The 26,279-nt window shown below is 41.3% G+C and overlaps 2 protein-coding genes across 6 annotated transcripts in view; both read left to right on the top strand.

Moving 5' to 3' along the window:
• LOC140739973 (zinc finger RNA-binding protein-like) overlaps positions 1–4,181 on the top strand; it is an 80,243-nt gene extending 76,062 nt beyond the window's left edge. For all 3 annotated transcript variants that reach the window (XM_073068698.1, XM_073068697.1, XM_073068696.1), the window contains one exon: positions 1,970–4,181. In XM_073068698.1, the coding sequence (XP_072924799.1) occupies positions 1,970–2,152 (183 nt within the window). In that variant the 3' untranslated portion in view covers positions 2,153–4,181. The remainder of the gene's footprint in view (positions 1–1,969) is intronic.
• A 7,975-nt stretch (positions 4,182–12,156) lies between these two features.
• matk (megakaryocyte-associated tyrosine kinase) overlaps positions 12,157–26,279 on the top strand; it is an 82,750-nt gene continuing 68,627 nt past the window's right edge. Inside the window, exon 1 of one of the 3 annotated variants that reach the window (XM_073068694.1) lies at positions 12,157–12,200. The gene's annotated coding sequence lies outside the window, so the exon portion shown is untranslated. Of the gene's footprint in view, positions 12,201–13,323; positions 13,594–26,279 lie in introns of those variants that run through there. The other 2 variants (XM_073068691.1, XM_073068695.1) reach the window with 2 other exon arrangements.

The raw sequence follows: 26,279 nt of genomic DNA, 5'->3' as shown, positions 1-26,279 counted from the left end.
CTATACTGTCTTGAGGATCCATAAAGTAAGTTTGAAGGAACTGGGCTTGCTGATTGGGGTCTGGCACTAAATGTCCAATGTAATGATGGATTTGGCCTTGAATAATCACAGGAGGATTCCATCCATTCCTCATTGGAAGGACTTCTTTGGCACCAATGGGTGTCATTTGGAAGAGGCAATTGTATTGTCTGATGTTCTTCCTGAACTTGTTTACAATAGGTTCTTCATTGCTGTATAAATTGAGGAGTTCATTGGGTAGAGGCTGCAAATTGTCTATCCTGACCTTTCCCTTCAATCAGCAGAAATTTGTGGTTTCTCCAGTGAATAGGAAGGCACGACAGTGAGAGCATACTCTGGTCATCATACCAACATCAGCAGAAATGTTACAGCGTGCGAGTCGCGCATTTTGCTTTGCTCTTTCTCTGTTGAGGTATTGTCATTGAAAGTGGGCATAGTGGTCATCAGCAACTCTCGCAATAATTACTGTTTGCCGCATATTCTCGAGTGGATCTTTCCTTTTCTCCTCTGTCTCTTCCTCTCTCCTCCTCCTATGCCAGTTGTTGTCATTCTTGAGACGCGCAGTCCTTTCATCCTTCATCTCTTCATCACTTCTACCATTTGTTCTTTCTCTCTGATCCTGGAGTCGTGCAGCCCTGGCCTCATCCAATTCTTGTTCTCTCCCTCTCCTTGCCGCTTCCCGATGATGTTTGGCGTAATCTCTTGACTATAATGTCCCCCTTCTCTTTCCATGCGGCATAATTAGGCTGTCCATATTTTTTTACCTTAATGCTGGATAGAAGATATGAAGCAGTAGCACCAAAGCCTCCAGGATGCTGATTATTCTTGATGATGTGTTTGGCGCTCTCCTAAATGGATGTGATATAGTCACTGCTGTCTTTTGAAGTACTTCATTACAATAAGATTTAATGATCTCTTATTGATGGGTGGCAGTTTGATCTGTCCCAATCCTGCACGTGCTGATGGTGAGTAGCAGAATGTGACCGCTCAAAATAGAGTTGCCCTGCCCTTGTGCTCTGGTTGGAGTCACTGCTGTGAGCATCATGAGGCGCTGCTGAGGCTGGCCGCGCGCATGCGTCGTGGTGTCGCATCGCGGTTTCCATGAAAGCTGGAATCTGGTGTGGAAAGCGGGGCCTGTTGACGAGTGAGCAGTTTTATATGAATATAATCCTGACCTTTGCATGCATTCGTTAAGTAAGTACATTTTAAGTCCATTTAGTCAAAGAAAAGTGCTGCTTTAATGCACCGTTTGGGCTAATTTGAGGGCACAAACAGACAAACCGATAAACAGAATGAGAATTTTATTAATGTATAGATAGATGAGGCCAGTTTAGAGTTTTTTCCTTGTGCTCTCAGGGATATTTTTTACTTGTGGTACCGACTTGAAGCAAATGCAATCGCCACAGTTCTCTGTGGATAGTCAGTTCTCTGATACTTCACAGTCCAAGAAGATCTTATTGAACAGTTATTGGAGCAGTTCTGAAGAAGGGTCTTTGACTTGGAAATGCGAGCTCTGTTTCTCTTCCACAGAAGCACTTGACCTACTGAGTACCTCCAGCACTTCTTGTTTTCGTTTGTTTTCTGACATTCGTAGTTTTCTGATTTACAATCAAGCTAGATTACTGTCTATATTCAAAGGGTGATTTGACAAAATCTTTATTTTGGGTGGGTTTATATTGTCCAACTATTTTGAAATTAAACATATAGCTTGTAATTACAATAAAATTAATTAATCACTTCAAGAAAATGACATTGAAAACTAAAAATACAAAGTAAGAAAGATTCTGAAAGAGCACAATATGTTCATTGGTAATCAATAGAGGAAAAACTTTATGCTGTAGGTAGAGACTACAATTTTTGGGGGATTTTAGATGTTTTCTTGTTAGCGTTAAACATTTGGACTATCATGTCAATTGTCCGTGTATGTTTATTGTACGTTTTTTCCTCCCAGCACGCATTAAGATTGCTCGCATTTAGGCAGATTCACAAAGTTCTTGGAATGGACCCACTGCCCCAGCCGAAACCACGGTTTAATATGCGAAATCGTAAAAGGAGACGAGATACCAGCGAAACAGCAGAAGGGGAAGGGGATGGAAAGAAAGATAAAAAGGACAGCGACACGGGAGATGTCTAGACCTGTTCTAAGTCATGCTAAATTTTCAGAATTGCAGTTTTTTTATATGTTGCTGTTTAGTCTGAGATATTTGCAATTTTAGTGTTTTACTTGAATAACAAGGTACTGTAGATTTGTTTTATATTGCTTATTGAATAATAAATTGCATCATTCCATGAAGATCATGTTGCCCATGGCAACAGCTCTCTTTCTCTTTCCTCGATCACTTTCTTTCTATGCCACTCCCAGCAAATAGTGCTCGGCAAGTGAATTGGCCTGATCCAGAAACCCACCTCTTCATGATTTAAAAACCAAAGCTGACTCCATGCTTCCTTGAATCAAATGAGACTGCTTTCTGTCATGAAGTTGTTAAAATTGGTAAGATGTTTTAAATGTATTCAGATAAAAGATGGGGTGTCTACATATATATGTCACCATTTAAGTGCAGTTGCTTTTTTTTCTGTGCCAAGAGCTGCTAAACGCAACTGATTGGAAGTACCTCATGGTTTATTCATTGTTATATTCTACGTAAGCACTTTTTGAAGCCCTTTGGGTCTTGTTGAAATAATTGTATGAACATCAGAAACTTCTCAGTTGGATGTGGCTAACATACATCAAACTTGTGGCATAATGACAAACTAGAAAATCCAAGGCCTTCCACGGGGATCATGGAGTCCAGTAGGCAATCCATTGTGTACACTACATTGCTGTTTACTGATACATGGTGTACCTTTTGCCAAACCAGACAGGTAGAATTTCAATTTGGAAATTGCTTTAGGAAAATTTGGTTTGACTGGCCCACCTCCTACTTTGGCTCTTCGACTTGGTTGGAAAATACCTGTTTCATATCTGTTGTTATTTATTGGTGCCAGAATCACCAGTAAGTTATTTCTAATAGCTTACTTCACTTTTCCAAAGCACAACTACTTGGAATGAAGTTTGGCTAGATACTGAATTATTTTTGTAGCTCAATTAATAAAGAGAATTCTTCCAACAACTCTTCTGCATATAGTATTTTCTCAGCAATGATTACCATCTGCATGTCTGTTAAAATACCTTTTCTTTTAGCTTTTTTGAATAGTTTTTTTTTGTTCCATCTTTTTTTAAATTTTGGAAATTCAGACATTCAGCTTGTTAAAAATTTCTTTAAACTTTTTTCTGGCCAAACCCACAAGTAATTCTCTAGTTCAATGAAATAATTCACTATTCTTGTATTTAAAAATACTAAAGGACCTAACTATAAAATTTACTGATAAATCTAATTTGAAGACTTCTTTGTGAATTAGGTTTCCTAGACTAGATGGGAATCAAAAACTGGGTTACATGTAGTTCTCTAGGTGATTGGGTAGTGAGGCTGGAGTTGAGGGTGTGAACATTTTTCTTTAAATAATCTCCAGCTCATGTCGTAGAAGGCCATGTCTGCCCTGTGACACCTATCACACCTCTGAGTAGATCCTTCCAGCAATTAGTTGGGTGCTAAATTGTCCTGACACTGGGTGATATCATTGACTCAAAACAGCTTGTCCACCAAAATTGCTTGGCACTCAACTATAAAGTCCTTTGTGCATAAAATGTACAGTTAAACTGGTTACACTATTGACATTTGTATAGGTAGGAAATGCCTCTCACTGTAAACGTATCCAACTAAGTTTTACCTATTGAAGTGTTATTTCTATGGAAATGTGGCTTTGTCCTCAGCTCTGTGGTATTTTAAAAAAAAGTGTATTCAATTTTTTGTTGGCTATGTATTACATTACTGAAATAGTGTGAAAGTGCAAATGAGAAAGAGAGCAGTGTAGGGGATCTTTGTGTACCAAGATCCTTTTTATGTTTTGAGGTAGCTGTTCACAACACTGCAACTCTTAAGAAGATAACTGGGAAATAAAATCCTTACTCAATGACTGCATGTTCTGATGGTGCTTTTTGTTGCATTCAGAATTTCTGTAAATATGTTTTTGAATTTCACTGCATAGTGACCAACTTCCCTGTGAAGTGCGGGATTTGTTTGCAAGGCATACTTTGGTAAGTTAATAAAGTTACTTCAACATGATATCCCTTTACCAAAGGGTCATTTGTGTGGTCATTTATTGTTCTCCACAGATTGCTGGATTAAAGTTTTGAAATTGCTGTTACTAAAATCCGGACGCCAGCATAACAAGGCAGACGGTGAAAGCTGATTTTCAGTTAACATTGACAACAGTCAGCTGCCCTTATTGATAGCAATACAATCTATTAAGCAAGGAATATTGATAGCTGAAGGAATATTATTTAAATGTTGCTACGCTCAGCATTCAGGCAGGATATTTTTGGTATAATTGATACTAAAGATGCACAGCTTCTTTTTGCATGGAAGATGGGGTTGACAATCTAAATCACTTTTGACATTCCATCCACATGAAACGTACTTTAACCTAACATTACCAGAAATTACTATTTTAGTTATGTACATGAAGACATATTCTGAAGATTTTTATTCTGGATTATGTTCAGATTGTTATCAAATGTCTGTAAGGCAGTGATAGATTCCCTATAATCAATAAAATGAATAATATCTGGCATGGTTGTCTTTGACATCAAGATTTGCTTGAAATTACTTGAATCCCAGAACAGTCCTGGAGACTCAGTCTGATTTTTGATGCTACTACTATCAAATCATGGATTTCAAATATTGGCCTGATAAATACTGTACTTGTTTGCAAAGTATACATTTTCCTTCATTTTCAAATAAAACATTTTGATCCTACAATCTTCCAACTTATATTTAGTGCTTGTTTATTCTTTTGTGTCATCCTCCTTTCATTTGAAATGGAATGAACTTTTCATGGAAGACTCCATAATGATGCAATCACAAATCAGAAAATTTCCAGTATTTTTAATTTCCTGCAAATCTAAAGAGCTTCAAATGAAAATTCACCTCTTATTTCTTGTTAGAACTTGCAGTGTATTCTATTTAGAAATGCAGTCTAGTCCTTGTTTGGTAATTAACAAAGGGTGTGAGCTATGTTTTGATATTGTGATATTACTGATGTTAAACATACATTATGGCTCAAACTTCTTTAGGTACACATCCTCACCCATCCATCTTTTGGTCTTCTCAATTCACAGGTTTGAAAAAGCAAAATAGTGTTTCAGAAAATCTGAAATAAAAACAGAAACCATTACAAACACTTTAAATTGCGTAGGTCTGTGGTGAAAAAAATGGATAGAATTTTATGTTGAAAATAGCCTAAAAAATGATGGACCTGAAATTTTAATTTGCTAAATGTTTTTTTCTTTTTTTTTCTTAACATAACCTGACGAGTTTATGTACAAGTTAACAGAGGAAACAGAGACTATTAAAAATGCACAGGGTTGCTACTGGATGTTATCTGGATCATAAAGAGCTTAGTGCTGAAACACTAAATTTCTCACTAGTAGACCAGTGGGAAATTTTGGCCCTTATGGTTATATCACAAGCTCTATGGTTCCTCACAAGGAAACAATTTAATAGGCTATATGTTGTGAATCACAGCTGTATATGCAATCAAAATGCTGGAGGAACTCAGCAGGTCAGGTAGCATCTATGGAATTGAATTCATGTTTCGAGCTGAGCCCCTTCATTGGGACTGAAAAGGAAGGGGGAAGATGACAAAATATAAAGGTGGGGGGGGGGGGGGGGAGAGAGAGAACAAGCTTAGATTGTGATCAGTGAAGCCAGGTGGGGGAAGGGAAGAATGATGAATTATGAAGCTGGGAGCTGATAGATGAAAAATGCAAAGGCTGCAGAGAGTGGATGACAGGAGGAAGGGCACCAAAGTGAGATGATTGGAAGGTGGAGAATAGAAGAAGAGGGAAAAATAACAGAAATCAATGTTCATGCCATCGGGTTGGAGGCTACCTAGATGTGTGTTGCTCGTCTACCCTGGGAGTGGCCTCATCATGCTTGAGAGGAGAATATGGACCGACGTGTCAGAACGAGAATGGTGATGAGAATTAAAATCGTTGACCGCTGGGAAATACCACTTTTTGCAGATGGAGTGAAGGTGCCTGACAAAGTGGTGCCGCAATTTGAGTGAGGTTTTGCCAATGTAGAGCAGGCCACATTACGAACTTTGGATACAGTCGATGACCACAACAGATTCTCAGGTGAAGTGTTTCCTCACCTGGAAGGAATTTTGGACCCTGAATGGAGGTTAGTGGGCATGCATAGCATTTCTGTCTCAGGCATACATGCCACAAGTGAATCACAGAAGGAGCGACCCTTTGGAAAGAGGAGAGTGGCGTGGGATAAAGGTGTGTTTGGTAATGAGGTCTTTTTGAAGTTCGTGGAAGTTGATGTGGAGGATTGTAGGCGAGGACAAGAGTAACTTAAATCCTGTTAACAGCAGGATGCTGGGATGAGTGTGGATGGCCAGGGAATGGAGGAGATGTAGGTGAGGGCAGCATCAATGGTGAAGGAAGAGAAACCCCATTCTTTGAAGGAGGAGGACATCTCTGATGTCCTGTAAAGGAATGCCTTGTCCTGAGAGCAGATGTAGCAGAGACAAAGCTAACAGCATTTTTACAGGAGACAGAGTGGGAAGAGGTATAGTCAAGACATCTGTGGGAATCGATAATTATAAAAGACATCAGTAGATAGTTTGCCTCCAGAGATGGAGACAGATCAAGAAAAGAGAGAGATGGCAGAAATTGTTCCAGTGAATTTAAGGGCAGAGTGGAGGATGGAGACAAAGTTGATAAAATTGACACGCTCAGCATAGGTGCCTGAAGCAGCCCCAATGCAGATGCATTTGTCACTGTACCTCCACTCCAACCAAAGTCTGCTTTCTAAAAAAGAAACTGCAACCTTCCATTTCCCTGTTTTAGATATTGTTCTTTGGTGCTTAAAAGAAAAAAAATGTGATTGTTAACTCCAAACAATTTAGTCGAAGCAACTGAAGCTGAGGCTGAGAGTTCAATTAAGTTAGCAACAAGCATATGGAGTGTTGTACAGGTAGCTGAGACTTGCATATTACCTGCAACTCCTGTGCTATATGGGATCTTGCCAGGGTGCTTTGAGAGTTCTGGGGAACTGTGTGCAAGAAGTGTTGGGTTCAAGGTTTCAGAGTCACTATTAAATATTAGGTGGTTGGAGCTTCTCCTTGAATAGATCCTGTGCTTCAGATGTTAGCCCCTCTGCAGCCTAAGTTTAGGATAATGAGTAGACGATTATTTGTAAGAAAATGAATCTTAAAGCTATATTCCACTCTCAACTGGTCACTAATACAGTGCAAGTAAGCACTGCACTGCTCAGGGGAGCAACAAATAATGAAAGCACGGTATTCAAAAAGGATTATGTGTTTTGGGAGCTGTAGGCACATATGCAGCCAACATATTGTATTCTTGGTAGAGGGTAAAGGACATCAATGAGAGTTTGTTCATTATGTGCCGTGTCAGTGAGGGTATGTAGCACATTCTGCTAGAGAAGGGAACAAGCTGATAATACAGAATCTGAGGCCACAAACCAGGCACGCCCGGGATCCTCTTCAGTTTGCGTATAAGGAGAAGGTGGGAGTGGAGGATGCTATCACGTATTTGCTGCACAAATCCCTCTCTCACCTGGATGGGGTCAGTGGTGCTGTGAGGATTACATTCCTGGACTTCTCTAGTGCCTTTAACACCATCCAGCCCAAGATCTTAAGGCACAAACTAACGGAGATGGGAGTAGACTCTCACATGGTGCATTGGATAGTGGACTATTTGACAGATAGACCTCAGTATGTGCGGTTGGGAGACTGTAGGTCTGACACGGTGGTCAGCAGCACAGGAGCGCCGCAGGGGACCGTGCTCTCTCCAGTCCTGTTCACCCTGTACACATCAGACTTCCAATATAACTCGGAGTCCTGCCATGTGCAGAAGTTCGCTGATGACACGGCCATAGTGGGGTGTGTCAGGAATGGTCAGGAGGAAGAGTATAGGAAACTGATACAGGACTTTGTGATATGGTGCAACTCAAACTACCTGCGTCTCAATATCACCAAGACCAAGGAGATGGTGGTGGACTTTAGGAGATCTAGGCCTCATATGGAGCCAGTGATCATTAATGGAGAATGTGTGGAGCAGGTTAAGACCTACAAGTATCTGGGAGTACAGTTAGACGAGAAGCTAGACTGGACTGCCAACACAGATGCCTTGTGCAGGAAGGCACAGAGTTGACTGTACTTCTTTAGAAGGTTGGCATCATTCAATGTTTGTAGTGAGATGCTGAAGATGTTCTATAGGTCAGTTGTGGAGAGCGCCCTCTTCTTTGTGGTGGCGTGTTGGGGAGGAAGCATTAAGAAGAGGGACGCCTCACGTCTTAATAAGCTGGTAAGGAAGGCGGGCTCTGTCGTGGGCAAAGTACTGGAGAGTTTAACATCGGTAGCTGAGCGAAGGGCGCTGAGTAGGCTACGGTCAATTATGGATAACTCTGAACATCCTCTACATAGCACCATCCAGAGACAGAGAAGCAGTTTCAGCGACAGGTTACTATCGATGCAATGCTCCTCAGACAGGATGAAGAGGTCAATACTCCCCAATGCCATTAGGCTTTACAATTCTACCGCCAGGACTTAAGAACTTTTTAAAGCTATTATTAATGCTTTTTGAGATGGTGATTTAGATGCATATCATATTTTTTTTTACTGAGTTAAGTATTGTATGTAATTAGTTTTGCTACAATAAGTGTATGGGACATTGGAAAAAATGTTGAATTTCTCCATGGGGATGAATAAAGTATCTATCTATCTATCTATCTAAAAGATTTGATAATGTCAGTACCAACAATGCAAGTAGAAAAAGAGACAAAATCCTACAAGTGTATTTTAGAGCAGAACAAGTTCTCCAAGTTACTTGCTCCCTGCTGGTGTTTTAGTGAATATATGTCTGGAAACGTGATGTAGGTGAAAATTATTCTGACCCTTCTGGCATTGGAGAGAGGTCTGGGGGAGGTGGGGCAGGTACAGGACAGACTGGTTGCAACTCCGTGGAATAGCAGTGGGAGAAAACATCACAGATTAGGCAGCATTCTTTTTAAAAGGAAACTTAATAGGTCATACTAAACAATCTTTTGACAGAGTTAGGAAAGAAAGTAGACAAGTTAGTTTTGCGTTCAGGAGACGAGGGACCAATGTGTAGGACAAAGGAAGAATACCTTGATAGGATGTGGTTAGTGTGAGGATCAACTGCATGACAGGTAAATGAAGGAAAATTTTAGATTTTAGATGAACTGGAGCAGAACAAGGTAACACTGACTCAAACAGAAAGTGAGTTACTTGAAGTTGCTAGAGTCTATATTGAATCCAGAAACGTATAATATGCCCAGATGGAGGATGAGTTTTGTTACCAAACATTTCCTGACCTGTGTGTTTTCAGCAGATTTTGTTTTTATTTTGCTTTTTCCTATTTTCATCTGCATGACAATGGAATCCATGTACTCCACTTACAGGGTAGCTTGATGGTGCTGTGATGGAAAGTCAGAGTGAGGGAACGGGGTGGATTAAGTTAGGAGGATGGTGCTCTAGGATGTACCAGTGAAAGGGAGAAAGTGATGCAGAAAGAATAGAGAAGTAAGTACGGAGCAAGAAATAATCTGCCTCTGTCACTACCTACTCTAAAAGTGTAGGAACTCTTAAGATGTGTTTCCAGTGCAAGCAAAACAACAAGGTTGTGGTCACGTGAGAGTGTGATATGACAATTATGGAGGAATGGTTCTAAAAGAGAGACAGGATTAGGTACTAATTTCTGGGTGTTTATTTTCAGGAAAAATGTGGTGTGGAAGAAAGGTTAAGGGTGGTCTTTGACCTGAAAAGTTAACTCTGTTTCTCTTTTCACGTTTGCCCCCTGGCCTTGTGTTTTCAGCACTTTATGTTTATTTCTTATTTGTGTTTTTTTTAACTTTCAAGGACTGAATCTATTTAAATTAAGAAATAGTAAATGTGCCATTTCAGGAGTCTCAGCAAAAGAAGAAATAGATAAAGAGAAAGGTAAACTGTATTTAAATAGTCCAGACAGGCAGCATTCTAGTTTATTGAGGGTTATGGGTGAAAATTGAGGTATTGGTCTTCATCTCTCAAAAGTTAATGAGGATTCAGATTACAAATATTATGCCCTTCTCCAAAACAAGATTGAGTCAATTTAATCTAGATGGAGATGAACATTTCAAAAATAATCAGTAACAGAATTGGCAATCATTCTGACAGTTCTGGATTCATTGCTGAAATTTAGCGTGGATTTATGAAATCAAGTTTATTTAACTCAGTGGGTTTTCTTGTTGCAATAACAGAAATGTGATTGAGGTGTATTTTGATTTTGAAAAGGATCTTGATAAAATTCTGGATAAAAGGCTCTCCATGAAATGGAAAGGGCAATAGCAGCAAGGGCAGAATTTTCACTAGGGGTGAGAAACCAACAGTAATAGTGACTTTTTTTTGGGATAGATTGGAGCGTACAGTGGTGCTTTTCACAGTTTGATATTAGGACCACTACTTGTCTTAATATAAGGGATGACTTTGAGTGCAAAAGGTAGTATTTCCAAATGTACAGATGATGCAAAATTTTAAAGTATAATAAATTATGAGGAGGATTGTAAGGGGCTTTAAGACAAGATTTCCCAACCTGGTAGCATGAAAAAGGTTGGGAACCCCTGCTCTAAGACAGAATGGTGGAAAAGTGGACATTGGATAGATAAAGTTAGTACAGGAAGTACAATTTTAAAAGGATTACAATGCACTATTACATGTATGTGTGAACCATTAACAATGGCAGGGCAGATTAAGAAAGCTGTTTAAATCAACAGAATTATGGGTTTGTAAATAGAAGCAGCAAGCTATGATGTCCTCTCTGGTTACAATAGCATGTTAGGAAAGATGTGTAAACCTTAGGATCAGGGATTTTAGTTACATTATTAGACAGGAGAGGCTAGGGTTGTTGGAGTTGGAACAGAGAAGGCTGAAAGGGAATCTGATGGAAATATTTACAATCCTAAGAGGTGTAGACAACTGAAGAGAATCCTTTGATGGAATAGTAAGTACTTCAAAAGAAAAACATTGCAGTACTGCTGGAAAGTGTTGGAGAGCAGCACTAACTCAACTGTTCTTAGCTAAATGGCCCCTTCTGTGGAGTAACCCTGCTGTGAATCAGTGTGGGTATAATGTGCATTGCCAGAATTCTGTTAATTTCAGCACCAATTTCACTTAAGTAATTATAAAGCTTTTGTAAAATTTGGAAGAAACTTTCACAGTTTGTAGTGTTATGACTCAGTTCTCTTTATAAATTTCCTAAATATAGTATGAAACAAATCAAGTGACAAACCTACAAGTCTCATTTATGATGCCTTTGTTTAAATTTGTTCCGTAAACACAATGTTGCTTTTTGACAGAATTTGTAATCAATTCCTAATTTTTTTTCACACCCTCATATCTTCTTGAATGAACATCCATGAAGTAAAATATATGTATAACTGTGACTCAGTCGATCGTTGTCAGGTTTCTGTTCATCTTACCGTGCTCTATGTGCTTTAGTCAACTCCGGTGTTTTGTAATGTTCTGACATAGATAGCTACTTCATTGATCCCAAAGGAAATTACAGTGTCACAGTAGCATTACAAGTGCACAGATATACAAATATTAGAAGAGAAGTAAGAAAGAATAAAAAATAAGTTACCCCAAATATTTTAACAGGAGGGGGTTATCACTTCCCCAGCTGTGGGTTGACTCATTATTGAGCCTAATGGCCGAGGGTAAGAATGACCTCATATAGTGCTCTTTGGAGCAGGGCAGTTGTCCTAGTCTATTACCGAAAGTGCTCCTCTTCAGCCAGGGTGAGAAACATTGTCCAGAATTGCCAGGGTTTTCTGTCATGTAAGTCATAATAATATTGGGATATCTATACAAAGATATTAATCAACCCTCACAGCATTTCAGAATCAGGTCCACCTACCGTCATGGGGTTATTAGCTTCCTCATTACTGAGAAGTGACTCATTGCAAATGTGATGATTTACAAACTCCTACTGAGGAGTCAAGCTCACTGCAACAGGACAACACACAGAAAATGCTGGAGGAACTCAGCAGGTCAGGCAGCCTCTATGGAATTGAATTAACAGTGGACATTTTGGGCTTTTCACTCCCTCAATGTATGTGTTGTTTGTAATGGTGTGTAAATATTTTAATAGCAAAACCATTGTTCTTTGAACTGTCTGATGTTTCCTGGAAGAAATTCACATCAGTGAATTAATAAATCATCCAGATAATTTGATTCAAACCAGTTTTATTAACATTTTTGTTTGTGTTCAGTTTAGCTGCAGCCCCCATTTCCTCTACAGGGAAGTTTTTAAACATCTTTTCATAGCTCCTGAATCAACCGTTGAGCTTCTCACGGTTGAACAGTTTTGCAAGATTAACTATTCAGCCTACAGAAGATAAATATCCATTGCAGAAAGCTCCATAGACTAAAGGTACATTACATCCAATGCCAACTCCCAACTAAGAAAGGGAAGGAGAGAAACAAGCTACAGTGTTCAAAATGTTACTTGAAAAATCCAAGTATTTTTGACTCAGTGACGGACTTGTTTCATTACCACTAAGCCCACCAGTGGAAATCCCTGTTGGTTCCTGCAAGTAACTTAAAAAAAATGTCTATGCCTTATGAAATGTCATGCTGCTATTTGTAGGTTCTGATATCAGTGCAGTGTGAGAGAGTGTTGCAGTATGATAGGAGTTGCAACGTTAAGACGGCAGCCTGCTCAGGTGGGCATTGTGCAAGGATATGCATTATTCTCAGAAGCACGACAGAGGTGACTAAATTTCAGAGGGGGCAGGAAGATAATGCTAATTATAGAATAGATGGGCGTGGTTCGTTGCAGAGGAAATGGGTTCACAGGGAATATTGCTGGTAAACTCAAATTTCTTACACACACGGGGAATTTATATCAGACTAACAGTTTTCTGGGAATGCAAGGAACTTAAACCTAGTGTGGTCATTGAAACACTGTAGCCCAGCGGCGGCGGTTGGTGCAGTGTGGACAAGACAAGACATTGCCTTGCAAGCGTCATGTTGGTAAACTTGAGTTAGGTGGAGGCAGTAATCTCAGATCAATCTGTCTGAGTCAGTGCCTCTGACAAATGTTTATATGCAAAGTATGCTAGCTTTCCTGTGATAAATTCAAAAATATCCTTCGTTGCTGGAGCTCAGATCAGAAGAAGTGATCTAGCTGATCAGCGACCAATAGGAAGAATACCTCTTGGGTAAATGTGGTGTGGAAATGCTAATTAGCTGTGTGCCTCAGAGAAGGCATTGATGTGAGTTGGTATGAAACGATAGAAATTCTGCACAGTATTTGCCCTGCTGGCTGTTGCTCAAGAGTGATACAGCACAAAATAAGTGGCGAAATGCTTCCTCGGAATGCCAGCAGTTTTCAGTGCTGACTTTCTAATCGTTGGTTCTCCCAAAAAAAAGCCGCCTGAGGTAAGTTCACACATTGAGCCTTGTTGATGGTAATCTCTTGTGTTTTCCGATTAGCTGATTAAAAGAAGATTGCTTTAAGATTAATAACAGAAACAGACTTTTTGTAAGCTTGTCTTTGCTGAAGCTGCTGTAATAAGGATTTCAGTTCTTTCTATTGTGTGGTCGACTGGCAAATGGGGGAGGGGCCCAACTCTTTGAAATGAGAGTTACTTCGAAACGTAAAATAAATTGCGAGCTAAGAGTGTCAAAATGGCACTGATGTAAATTTGAAAGATGTTGTTATAGAGTGCTAAGCATCGATTTATGAAGAATTCATAGAGGGGAAGACCCGAGAAAGTTATCAGTAAAACAGTTTTAAAATTTCGGGAAAGGTGATAGAGGCGAATATTGTAATCCTCCTGTGTCTAGAGTATTGCACTTAAATCGGACAATTTAAAATGGAGACACCAGAGCGCAGGTGCCGAACTCCGGAGCAACAGATGGTTTACTGGTGGAACTCAGCTGGTCGAAGAGGAAAGGAATTGTTGCTGTTTAAGTCCTGTTTCTGGGTTTCGACCTAATGCGTTGCCACTTCCTTCCCTGCCCCTCACCCTCCACGGTTGCTGCCTGACCTGCTGAATTATTCGAGCAGATTTTTGGAGATTGTTTGTAACTTGAGATGTTTAGCCTTGTTTGGTATCCAACTCACTGGCAGCTTGTAAATGTTGGTGAACTGCTGAAGTATAATTGCCTATAACTTAATGAATCGGCATTTTTAACTTGTATTTTTAGTAAGACGAAAATCATTTCAGGGTTTGAAAATGTCCAGTTCAGCAGATATGGGCTATTTTCAGTTTGGCCATTTTGTCAGCTGGATAAAGCCAATACAAGTATTTCAGCCATTAAGAAATATTAGAACAGGACTGATGCACCATCAATAACTCACTCTGAGACGTAAGAAGCGAGATATCGGCTTTTATTGACTGGAAGAATGAACAACACTACATCCTGGAGAATGAGGCCGGGCTCAGGCCTCAATCGCCTTTATACAGGGGTGTGTGGGAGGAGCCACAGGAGCAGTCCAGACAGGTATATGTAGTTCACCACAAGGACTCAGAAAACTAGTCTGTCATTGCAATGTTCATGGTCATTTGTGGAAAAACTGCATTTGGAAGATTGCATGTGGCTAATTAATGGCTGGCAAGTCACCTTGGTGCTTGCAGAATGACTGACAACAAATGGGCTGTCTGCGGTGGAGTGTTGACCCAGTGTGCTGAACTTGTGGTGTGACAAATAGCTTCTCTACAGAAGCAACATTTTCAGGGAAATAACTGCAGTAAAGAACTGCAGAACTCAAGTAAAATGGAGTGGAACTGGCATTTAGTGACTTCCAGCCACTGCAGAGGGGACAAGAGTGTGTGCAAATTTATCAGCAATTTCAAATTGATACCAGTAGTGGTGTGCAGGGCCCAGGTTGGTCAATTCAATTTAATAGAGTTGGTTTTGGGGGTTGCAGGTCCACCACAGTCCCAAAGAACTCCAGAAATTAAAGAGTTAATTTTCTGGACAGACAGGCAGTCCAAAAAAAATTATTGGGGGGTGGGGAACAATGCAGATGGCCTTCTTTCATTTTTGTGTAAACTCCGTTGTTTGTTAGTTATTAAAATATTAGGTAATAGGACCAATGTGAATGAAGATGGGAGCTCATGAAATAAACTCTTCTGGGATCCATTCAATTTGAGGTAAACATCAGTTTAATCTTAAAAAAAGGAGAATGAATAGGAAATGGATAGATATCCCATAGAAGCTTCCACATAGCAGTCTGAACTGATGCCAGCTTAACTTGCTCCCATTTCTCTGTTAACTCTGTTCCCATTTCTCCTTTCTTTCTTGTTCACTCTCTTCCAATCCATGGACATTTTGGAATCCATGGAATTCTGAAAGGGTATGACCAATTCATTTGTTATAGTGCTTCATCATGGGCACAATTTCCAGCCTCACCTTTCAGGACATCTTCAAGAGGTGCCTCAGGAAGGTAGCATCCATCATTAAATTCCTTAATCATCTGGGACATGCTGTCTTCTCATTGCCATCATCAGGGAAGTGGTACAGGAGCCTAAAGACTGATACTCAACAATTCAGAAATAGCCTCTCCTAAGCCATCAGATTTCTAAATGGTCCATGAATTCTTTACCTTGTTATTCCTTTTTTTATTTTTGCACAAACTCTCTGTTTTTCTAACTTTTATAGTAATTTCATGTCCTTGCACCATACTGCTGCCACAATACAACAAACCTGACATCACATAATTCAGTGATAATAAACTTGATTCAGATTCTCGGACTCCCATAGTTCTCACAAACTTCCATGGCCATCTTGATGATACTTTCTCCCACCTACCTCCTGTAAGGACTCCATTCCATTTTTCCTGTTTTTCCATTGAAGAGAACATCCACACAGGTTTCTCTGAGAATCCTTTCTTCTTTCTGAGCCATGGCTTCCTCTACTATAGAAGAACAGAGGGATGGCCGTATCTCAACGATTTCTTTTTTTTTCCACACCACTGCTCTCACCCCGTCTACTCCTGGACAAAGGAAGGATAGAGTTATCTTGGTCCGTACTCTCCATCCCAGCGGCCTCTGCATTCAATGGATCATATTTACAATTTCTGACATCTTCAGTGAAGTCCCACCACCGATCAGACTGTACCCTTTCCCCTTGTGTATCAGCGTTCAAAAAGAACCTTTCCCTTCGCGGCTCCCTGGTTCACTCTTCCATCTACGCTAAGCATTTCCCGGCTCACAGCATCTTTCCCATGCAACACCCATTCCCTTATAGTATCTCTTCCCTCCAACCTGGCACTCAAACAATCCTTCCAGATGAAGCTCCTTCCTGTCTAGACCACTGCATCGATGCTCACAATGTGTCTGCTCCTTACTGAAGAAACTAAATACACATGAGGTCATCCTGAACTCCTGGTACTTTAGTCTATTGTCTCACCAAGTGCTCCTATTCACTCACTGACTGAAGGGATACGGGGAGAAGGCAGGAGATTGGGGCTGAGAGGAAAATGTATCAGCCATGATGAAATGGCAGGGCAGACTGGATGGGCCAAATGGCCTTATTCTACTCCTATATCTTATGGTCTTGTAAACTTGTTTATAGATTAACCCGATAGTCGTCCTAGTTTAACCCTATCAGAGACATATCCCCACGCCCATCTCTCTGCAGCTCTACAAACATACTTTGCCTCCTTTTCCTTTCTGATGAAGGATCTTCCACTGAAACACTGACTCTGTCTCTTCCCACAGATTGGCCTGATGTACTGGGCATTCCCAGCATCTTCTGTTTTTGTTTTAGCTATATGCGGATTTTTCAGCTTTCCCCCCTTTGGTATTCCATGCTCCTCTCTCTCTCTCTCTTTCATTGGATTTGGAGTTCTCCACGATATCCAGCATGTTCTTGTTTCTCTTCTGTGAAAGACAAACTCAAAAGAGATTAGTATTTCTGCCATTTCCCTATTCTCCATTATAATTTATCCCTAAATCTTTCAAAAATGGAGAAGTTTACTTTTACCAGTCCCTCTTTGCATATTTGTATTAGTTCTTACAATTAGTGTATATTTAATTTACTCTCATGTCATATTTCATCATTTTAATAGGTACACTTAATGTCAGAGAAATGTATACAACATACATACTGAAATTCTTTTTCTTTGCAAACATCCACAAAAACAGGGGTGCCACAACGAATGAATGACAGTAAAATGTTAGAACCCCAAAGCCCCCCCCAGATCCCCCCTCCCATGCACAAGCAAGGCAACAATCACCCCCCCACACCCACCAGCAAAAAAACATCGGCACCCTCCACTGAGCACTCAAGCGTGCAGCAAAGCATCAATAAAGACACAGACTTGCAGTACCCCAAAGACTACTCGTTCACCCGGTAATTCGACATACAGCAGTCTCTCTCTCTCCCTAATAAGGGAAAAAGCGAGTTTCACAGCGAGAGGGGAAACATAACAGACAACTCACAGATTTATTATGTTAAAAGTCTGTTGCATCACTTTTTCTGAGCTCTGTGCCCAGAGAGTCAGCCCCAGAAAGGTTCAGGTCTCTGGACACACAGCTAGCACCTAACCTGCTGCTCCTGATGTTCCGTGTTCTCCCGCGACGCCTCAGTCAGGGGCACTGGCCTTGACTCGGCCCATCTCCAGAGCCACAAAAATCCGGAACCCTGATCTTCCAGTCCGCATCATTGGGATATCAAAGAGAGGCCGGTCGTGAGGCCCTGAGAGTGGGTCGCATTCCTGCAAAGAACCGATGTCCAGATTCCGGGTCAGAGTCTTCAAAAGAACCTTGAAAAGGAAAAAAAAGAGATCTCAACGATAGAAATAGAGCAGTTTCCAAAGATGCAAGCGAAGGAGTTGCCGTTTAGTGCCATCTTTCCTTCCTTATTTTTCAAAAATTGGCCAATCTGCAACTTTTGTCCATATTGTGTGCCTTTATTCTAATTAAAAAGCTCTCTAGTCATAAGAGCTGGACCACTTGTTCTGTAGGGTTTTTATTCCTAAAGGGAATTTATTGCAAACTAAAAAAATACACTTTTATTTAAATGTCTAACACACACAAAATGCTGGAGGAACTCAGCAGGCCAGGCAGCATCTATGGAAAAGAATATTGTTGACATTTTGGGCCGAGACCCTTCATCAGGACTGGAAAAAAAGATGAGGTGTCAGAGTCAGAAGGTGAGGGGAGGGGAGGGGAGGAAGAAACACAAAGGGATGGGTGAACTGGGAGGATGGGAAAGGGTGAAGTAAAGAGCTGGGAAGCTGATTGGTGAAGGAGATACAGGGCTAGATTTTTTTTTGTTTGTATTTACACGTGTATGTTGTTTTTTTACTACTGTACCTCTTAATCTGCGTCCTCAATTTGCGGTAACTAAATTTATGATTGGTTTTAACTTAGGGTTATATTTCAATTAGCAGCATTGCTGTCTAACAATATGAAATTCCATTACACGTTTGCCCTTGATCCAAGGGGATTCTGTAGTATGAAACTGATAATTACTTTGTTTTTATAATTCAATTCTAGATTTAAAATAATCTGTTCCCTTTTCAATTCACAATATATTGTTCAATTGTACTCCAGGAGTCATTCTCTCTCGGTAGGGAGTGGCACAGTAGCATACATAGCAGTTAGTGTAGTATGATTACAGTGCCAGTTCCAACACTGTGAGGGATTTGGGCACTCTCTCTGAGATCGCATGGTCACATGGGTGTAATTTCTAAATAAATAACTAATAGCTTGCGTTTGTTTGAACTATTTATCAGAATCTAATGTTTCCCGTTCATACAGCATTGCTTGTCTGCAGGCTTTCCTGTTGGTCTGGACTAACACTGATTGCTTTCTTTCTTTTCTTTGCAAATCTTTTTATTATTATTATCCAAAATTAACAGGAGTACATCGAAGTAGGTAACACTTACAATGTCTCAAGGAAAAATAAACATTGCTTTAAAGATTGAAAAATTTTGGTGACCAAAAAAAAGAAAAAAAAGCGAAGAAAAGTGAGGAGAAGAACCCATTAGGTGTTCAACCGCGGAGCCATGCGTCTTACAAAAAGCTTCTAAAGATAAACATCAAACCGCCAGCAAAAAAAATGTACCCAAATTTACAATTAGATCGTGGAGGAAATCTATCAATTAACTGAAGTGGTAGTAACGAGCAAATGAACCCCATCTTTTCTCAAAATCAAACATAGGTTCAAAGGTTCGACTTCTAATTTTCTCCAAACTAAGACATAGCATCACTTGAGAGAACCATTGTGACAGAATGGGAGCCGATGTGTCCTTCCACTTCAACAGAATGGCCCTCCTAGCTATCAATGTAACAAACGTACTAACATGTTGGTCGGACAAAGAAATACCATGGATATTTTGAGGAATTATTCCAAAAAGCACAGTTAATTTGTTAGGTTGTAAATTAATTTGAAGTGCTTTAGAAATTTTAGAAACAACTGACTTCCAGAGTGATTGCTAGAGCTTACTTGCAGTGGTGTTTTCTGCCCTTTGCTGCATTTTAGCTCCATCCAAACCAGTTCTACAGGGAGTTCTGATCCCCTCTGCTGCCTTCACCTCATTGTTATGACCAGGGTAAACCCAGCAAAACCAAGACTCCCATTGCCGATCGCAGCACACTGGCTGAAAAGGGGAAAGGTGAGCTCCTGTTTGTTGGCAGCTATGTCACCTATTTCAATGGAGACAACTCTTGCTTCAAGACTGACTGGGCTGCAGCAGCAGAGAAGGACAGGACCACTAATGACCTGTTTGAAGCTGTTCTGGTGAAACCACTACCTCTTCCCACCACTGCTCCTCTTTGCAGGCTCAAGGCAGCAGGAAGGGATGACCTTCCCTAGAAATAGACTCCTTACTGCAAGGTGCCCTCTACATTGGGATCATTCCAGCATCCTGTTCTGTAGGCTCTCTAATGCATTTGTCTCCACACGGCAGTGAATGGAACCTGATTTCAATTTCCTACCATTTCTGTTAGTTAGGACACCAGATGTAGGATCTAGACCAGAAATGTGGAGCATCTCTTCACCTCCACAGACGCTGCTTGACCCATTGAATTCTTCCAGCAGTTAATTCTTTGCTCCAGTTTACAGCACATGCAGTCTCTTATGTCTCCACCAATCTAGAAGGAAACCTTTGAAGCTTCAATAACAACATGCACACCCAACAATTAGATCTCCTGTCTCAGAACATCTTGCAGAGGCAAAGAGCACTTGCAGTGTTACCACTGCATTTCTGTTAGCCCAACTTCTCCCTGCTTTTATGGGGCCTTGATGTCGAGATGCGTACAAACTGTGCTGAGATTCTAGTTGAAAGCTTATACTACAGAAGAACAGATCCAAGCAGCTGATAATAAAAACACTTTCATTTCAAGTGTTAATACAAGCTAAAAGCAGACAGTGAGATGCGATGTCAATCCAGCTTTGATCTTTTTACACTTCAAGGTAAATTTCTACTCCGATATTTTCTCTAAGAGACTAAAATGAGCCAAATAATTGAAAGTAAACCAATTTTTGGACAAACTTGGGTAAACCCAGATGGTTAAAAAACTGCAAAGAATGAATTAAAGTTTAACATACTGGAAATACTCAGCAGGTCAGAAATATTCAAGCATCTGAACATCAGAGGAAATATTTCAGATTGATTGTTTTTATTGGACTCGACAGTCACAAATCTGTTTCTTTCTCAATCGATACTATCTAAGCTCAAGATATTTTTAGCATTTTCTGTTTTATTTCTCATTTTTGGTGCCCATGGCACCTTGCTTATGAAAGAAGAAGTATTAATTTTGCACTAAACTGAATTGGGTGACTAAACTCAGACAAAGCAATGGAGGTGGTCACACCTGCATGTGTTATGTTCTTAAACTCAACAGGGAGGAAATCGATTGAAGAACCACAAGTTTCTGGTTAAAATAAGAATGCTGCAACCTACCTTCTGAATGGTATTTCTGCCATTAACTCTTGTTATTTAATTATAATGTGTATTGCTGTAACAAACCTTCACCATCTGAGAATAAGTGAGTGAAGAAATGTTTAGCTTGTCATTTTAGACTTTTCACCAAAAGAGCTATTTGAATAGAATTTGAACAGTAGGGACGATTGAAATCTGCCTCTGATACTAAAATGTGGCTGGTATTCAATCTATATTGTACTTGAACCAGCATGTTTGATGGGGGTAGATGGGAGGTGCCTTCCTTGGTATCTAAGCCATAGTTTACATGAAGGACCTGGCTGTGTCCTATGAACCTTGGGCCAGGCCCACCCCAGTCCAACCAGCTATCAGGAGTTACTTGCCACTCGTTTCCAATTCATCGTCTGCACCCCTTTTAAACGCGTTTACCCATTAAACCAACCAGCCTCAACCAGTTACTCCTAGCCTTCTGTTACCTTGTCGCCTTGTGTTGACTATCAGTTCTCTCCTGTTTTGTGGCTCCTTGTGGCTTGTTATTTTGCAATTAATTATGAAAGTTAGTTTTTAGAAGAAGAAGGCCCTTAACTCCGAGTGGACTCATCGGGACGCTGTCATGACGGCATTTTTTTTTAGCAGGCTTTCTTATTTTTACGAGGTCGAGTTGCTAGCTCGACGCTCAACCCAGCACGGATAGAAAGTGTGCAAGGGAGGGAGCCGGCTGGATTCAAACTCGGGAGCCTTTGCGCTGATGTCACTATGCCACCAGCTGGCGATGGAAGTTATTGCTCACCGCTCAATCATCTCCGCTGCTCTCCATTTGGGTCAAAACTGCTGTGGCGGAGTGCCGCTTGAATGTGGAAGCACTGCTGGTCCATTACCATCACAGCCTCTTGCACTGTTTGAAAGACGAGCTGTCTACCCGGCAAATGCCCACCAAACTCGAAAGGCAGATAAACTTAAGTATTTTGTGTCAGTCTTCACTTTGGAAGACACTAGCAAAATGTCAGGGGGCAGAAGTGAGTGTCATTGCTATTCCTAGGGAGAGGGTGCTTGAGAAGCTGAAAAGTCTGAAGGTTGATAAGTCACCTAGACCAGATGGTTTCCGCTTCAGTGTTCAGAAGGAGGTAACTATAGAGATTGTAGAGGCGTTAGTAATGATCTTTGAAGATTCACTAGATTCTGTATCTTTCCGGAGGACTGGAAAATTGCTTATTTCATTCCACTGTTTAAGAAGGGAGGGAGGCAGAAGAAAGGAAATTATAGACTAGTTAGCCTGAGTTTGGTGGTTGGAAAGATGTTGGAGTCTATTATTAAGGATGAAGTTTCGGAGTACTTGGAGGCACATGACAAAATAGGCTAAAGCCAACTTGGCTTCCTTAAGGGGAAATCTTGCCTGAGAAATCTGTTGGAATTCTTTCAGGAAGTAACTGGCCAGATAGACAAAAGAGAGTTAGTGAATGTTGTTTACTTGGATTTTCAGAAGTCCTTTGACAAGGTGCCATATATCAGGCTGTTTGACAAGGTAAGAGCCCATGGTATTACAGAAAAGATTCTAGCATGGGTAGAAGATTGGCTGACTGACAGAAGGCAAGAGTGGGAATAAAGGAAATCTTTTCTAGTTGGCTGCCAAAGACTGGTGGTGTTCCACAGGAGCTGGTGTTGGGACCGCTTCTTTTCACCGTTATATGGCATTGATTTGGGTGACAGAATTGATGGCTTTGTGGTTGAGTTTGCAAATGATACAAAGATATTTGGAGGTAGTTTTAGACAGATTGGGATAACAGGCAAAGAAGGGTAGATGGATTATGGTGTAGGGAAGTGCTTGGTTATGCACTTTGGTAGAAAGAATAAAGTTGTGCACTATTTTCTAAATGGGAAGAAAATTCAAGAGGTGCAAAGGGACTTGGGAATTCTCGTGGAGGATTCCCCAAATGTTAATTTGTATATTGAGTCAGTGGTAAGGAAGGCAAATGCAATGTTCGCATTAATTTTGAGAGGATTAGAATACAAAAGCAAAGATATAAAGCCCTAGCATTACAAGTCACTGGCCAGACTGCCATTGGAGTATGGTGAGCAGTTTGGGGCTCCTTATCTTTGAATCAAATTGACTTTATTTCTTACATTCTTCACATACACGAGGAGTAAAAATCTTCATGTTATGTCTGTATCTAAATTAGCAATGAGCAATCATAGTAATTTATAACAACACTCTAGCATTTGAAAGGGTCCAGAGGAGGTTCACAAAAATGATCTCTGGAAATGAAGGGTTAATAAATGAGGAGTTGATGGTTTTGGGCCTGTACTCATTGGGGTTGTGAAGAATAGGGGGAGGGGGGGATCTCATTGAAATGTATTGAATACTGAAAGTTAAGATTGAATTAATGTGGAGAGGAGGATTCCTATAGAGGGGGAGTCTAGGTCCAGAGGGCACAGCCTCAGGATAGAGGGACATCCATTTAGAACAGAGATGAGGGAAAAAATCTTCAGCCAGAGAGTGGTAAATCTGTGGAATTCATTGCCACAAAGAGATGTACAGGCCAAATCATTGGTTATAAATAAGACAGAGGTTGATAGGTCCTTGACTAATCAGGGTGTCAGAAGTTACGTGGAGAAGGTAGAAGAATGGTGTCGAGAGGGATAATAAATCAGCCATGATGGAATGGCTAAGCTAGCCCTGATGGCCCAATAAAATGAAAGCCTCATCACTCTGGCCCTCCAAATGGGTGTGCGTGTAAGGAACAAACTTCCAGTTCATCAGCCAGAGCCTCACTTCTGATCCCAGAACCATTTCAGGTTGCAGAGATCAATGCATCAATGCCTCCAGAGCTCACACAAGAAGGGAGAGCGCCGTTAACCCCTCGAGAGCGTGAGCATTGTTGGAGAAACAACTTGTGTGCTTATGGTGGAACTGCCAATCACCCGCTCTTCAAATGCCCACTCCATCCAGGAAAATAGCACCACCAACTAGAGCTAGGGGTCTTCACCCTGCACTCTCGTTCCAGTACCTTGGCCCAACTCACTCTTTCTGTCCTCCACCCACCCGACAGCTCTACGTACACAGGAGGCCCTGGTGGCAACATTCTGGACTGGACTCTGTATGTGCAGCCTGGACTCCCTACCAAGCCTATCTCTCAACCCTCTGCTTCATGGCCATTGACGGATGCCCCTCTGGCCCTGACATGGTCAGTTTGCGCACACATGACCTGCGTACATGTGCATTGGAGAGCACCACGAGTCTACCCAATTCCTCCTTATCGACTCAACCAACACTCCTCTCATCTTGGGTTACCCCCTTGCTCTCCATTCACAACCCTCACTTCGCCTGTTGATCTGGTTCACTGCTGAGTTAGGGGACCCCCTCCTAGCTGCAAACTCAGTTGGATTCACCCCATAAATCCACGAAGACAGAGGAAACCTATGACCTCACCAGACTCCCACAAGAATACCTCGACTTAGCCGATGCCTTCAATAGGAGTGAAGCCAGCACCCTGCCACCTCACAGATCACACAACTGGGTGATTGACCTCCTCCTGGGCACCACTCCTCCCCAAGGTTGTCTGCTCTCCCTCTCACCTCCTGAGATCCAAGCCACAAATGACTACTTCACTGAAGCACTACTTCATGGCTTCATTCGTCCATCCCAGTGGCCGGTTGGTGCAGGATTCTTCTTTCTCTAAAAGTTAAAGCTCTTTGTCACTCTATCGACTACCGTTGGCTCCACAGAATCACCATTAAGAAATGCCAGGCTCTCCCTTCGAAGGATAGCATATTCAAAAAACTCTGTGGTACCCGGAGTGCTTGCACGCTGATCTGCACCCACCAGGTGATCTGAGACCCTCCTGGACATGCTACACAGGTATGTGTTCATCTTGGTCAATGACATTTTCACCTTCTCCGAGGACAGGTCCGTTCAGACCTTCAGCATCTCCTCACGAACCAGCTAGAATGCAAGTTGGAAAAATGGCAGTTCCACACTCCAGTCATTTTCTTCCTGGGTTACATCCTATCACCTCAAGACATAAACATGGACCCGGAGAAAGTGCACGCCATCTTTGAATAAGTCTGACCATGCCCCCTCAAACTGCTACCGCACTTCTTGGGCTTCTCCAGCTTCTACTGTCGTTTCATCAGGAATTACAGCCAAATCACTGCTCCTCTCACCTCCATCACCAAATCACCTACCTCACGGATAACCTGGTCTGCTGCCGCAGACTGCACTTTCAAAGAGCTCAAGAGATGTTTCACCACCACTCTCATTCTCTTTCATCGGAACACCATCAGACCTTTCGTGGTAGAGGTGGACACATGGGTGCTGGGGCCATCCTCTCCCAGCGAGGACTGGACAGAAAGACTCACCCTCGTGCCTTCTTCTCATTTAGGTTCAACTCTGCACTGCGCTATAATGGAGTTTAACAAGAGTTGAAAATCATTTAGATTTGCTTGTACTTTTCTCGAGCGAATCTCTCTTTGTAACGTGGTCTCTTGGTGCTTTCCGTTTAAACTTGTTAAGTTTTTTTGATAGGCTTGGGGATTCCATGTTACTTGTATTATTTAAGTGAATATCTGATTAATGCTGATTGTGGGGTCCTAGATGAGTTACGTGTTACGTACCACTTGGCCGAGCTGCTGATGTTCTATTGGAATTGTTATGAATAAGCTCTGGTCACAATCTCTACATTGGAGTCTGTATTTCCTCGCCACTTGGGTGCCAACATTGCCAGCGCACCTTGTGACCATTACCTACTTTTGTATTAAGCCACTCATCATCATCGTGTGTGATGTGCTGTGTCTATAATGTGGGCCGTCATGTTCCATAACCATGATTGTTCTTGGCAGATTTTCCGCCAGGGTGGTTTGCCAGTGCCTTCTTCTGGGCAGTGTCTTTACAAGGGAAGCGACCCCAGCCATTATCAATATTCTTCAGAGATTGTCTGCCTGACGTCGGTGGTCACATTACCGGAACTTGTGATGTGCACCAGCTGCTCATATGACCATCCACCACCTGCTCCCATGGCTTCACGTGACCCTGATCGGGGGTCTAAGCCATTTCCTGAGGGTGACCAGCAGGCTAGTAGGAGTGCTTTACACCTCCTTTGGTAGAGTTGTATCTTCACCACACCACCCAATTAAACCACTGTCCATCTCAAAACATTCTTTTCCAACTTCTTAGAACCCATTTTATTCCTTAACATTTCCAATTCTGCTGAAGTGTCATGAACCTCTA

The sequence above is a fragment of the Hemitrygon akajei genome, chromosome 16, assembly GCF_048418815.1.
Source record: "Hemitrygon akajei chromosome 16, sHemAka1.3, whole genome shotgun sequence".
In the NCBI taxonomy this organism is placed as follows: Eukaryota; Metazoa; Chordata; class Chondrichthyes; order Myliobatiformes; family Dasyatidae; genus Hemitrygon; species Hemitrygon akajei.
Note: the sequence above shows the minus strand (reverse complement) of the source record. Positions and strands in the feature narration are given on the sequence as shown.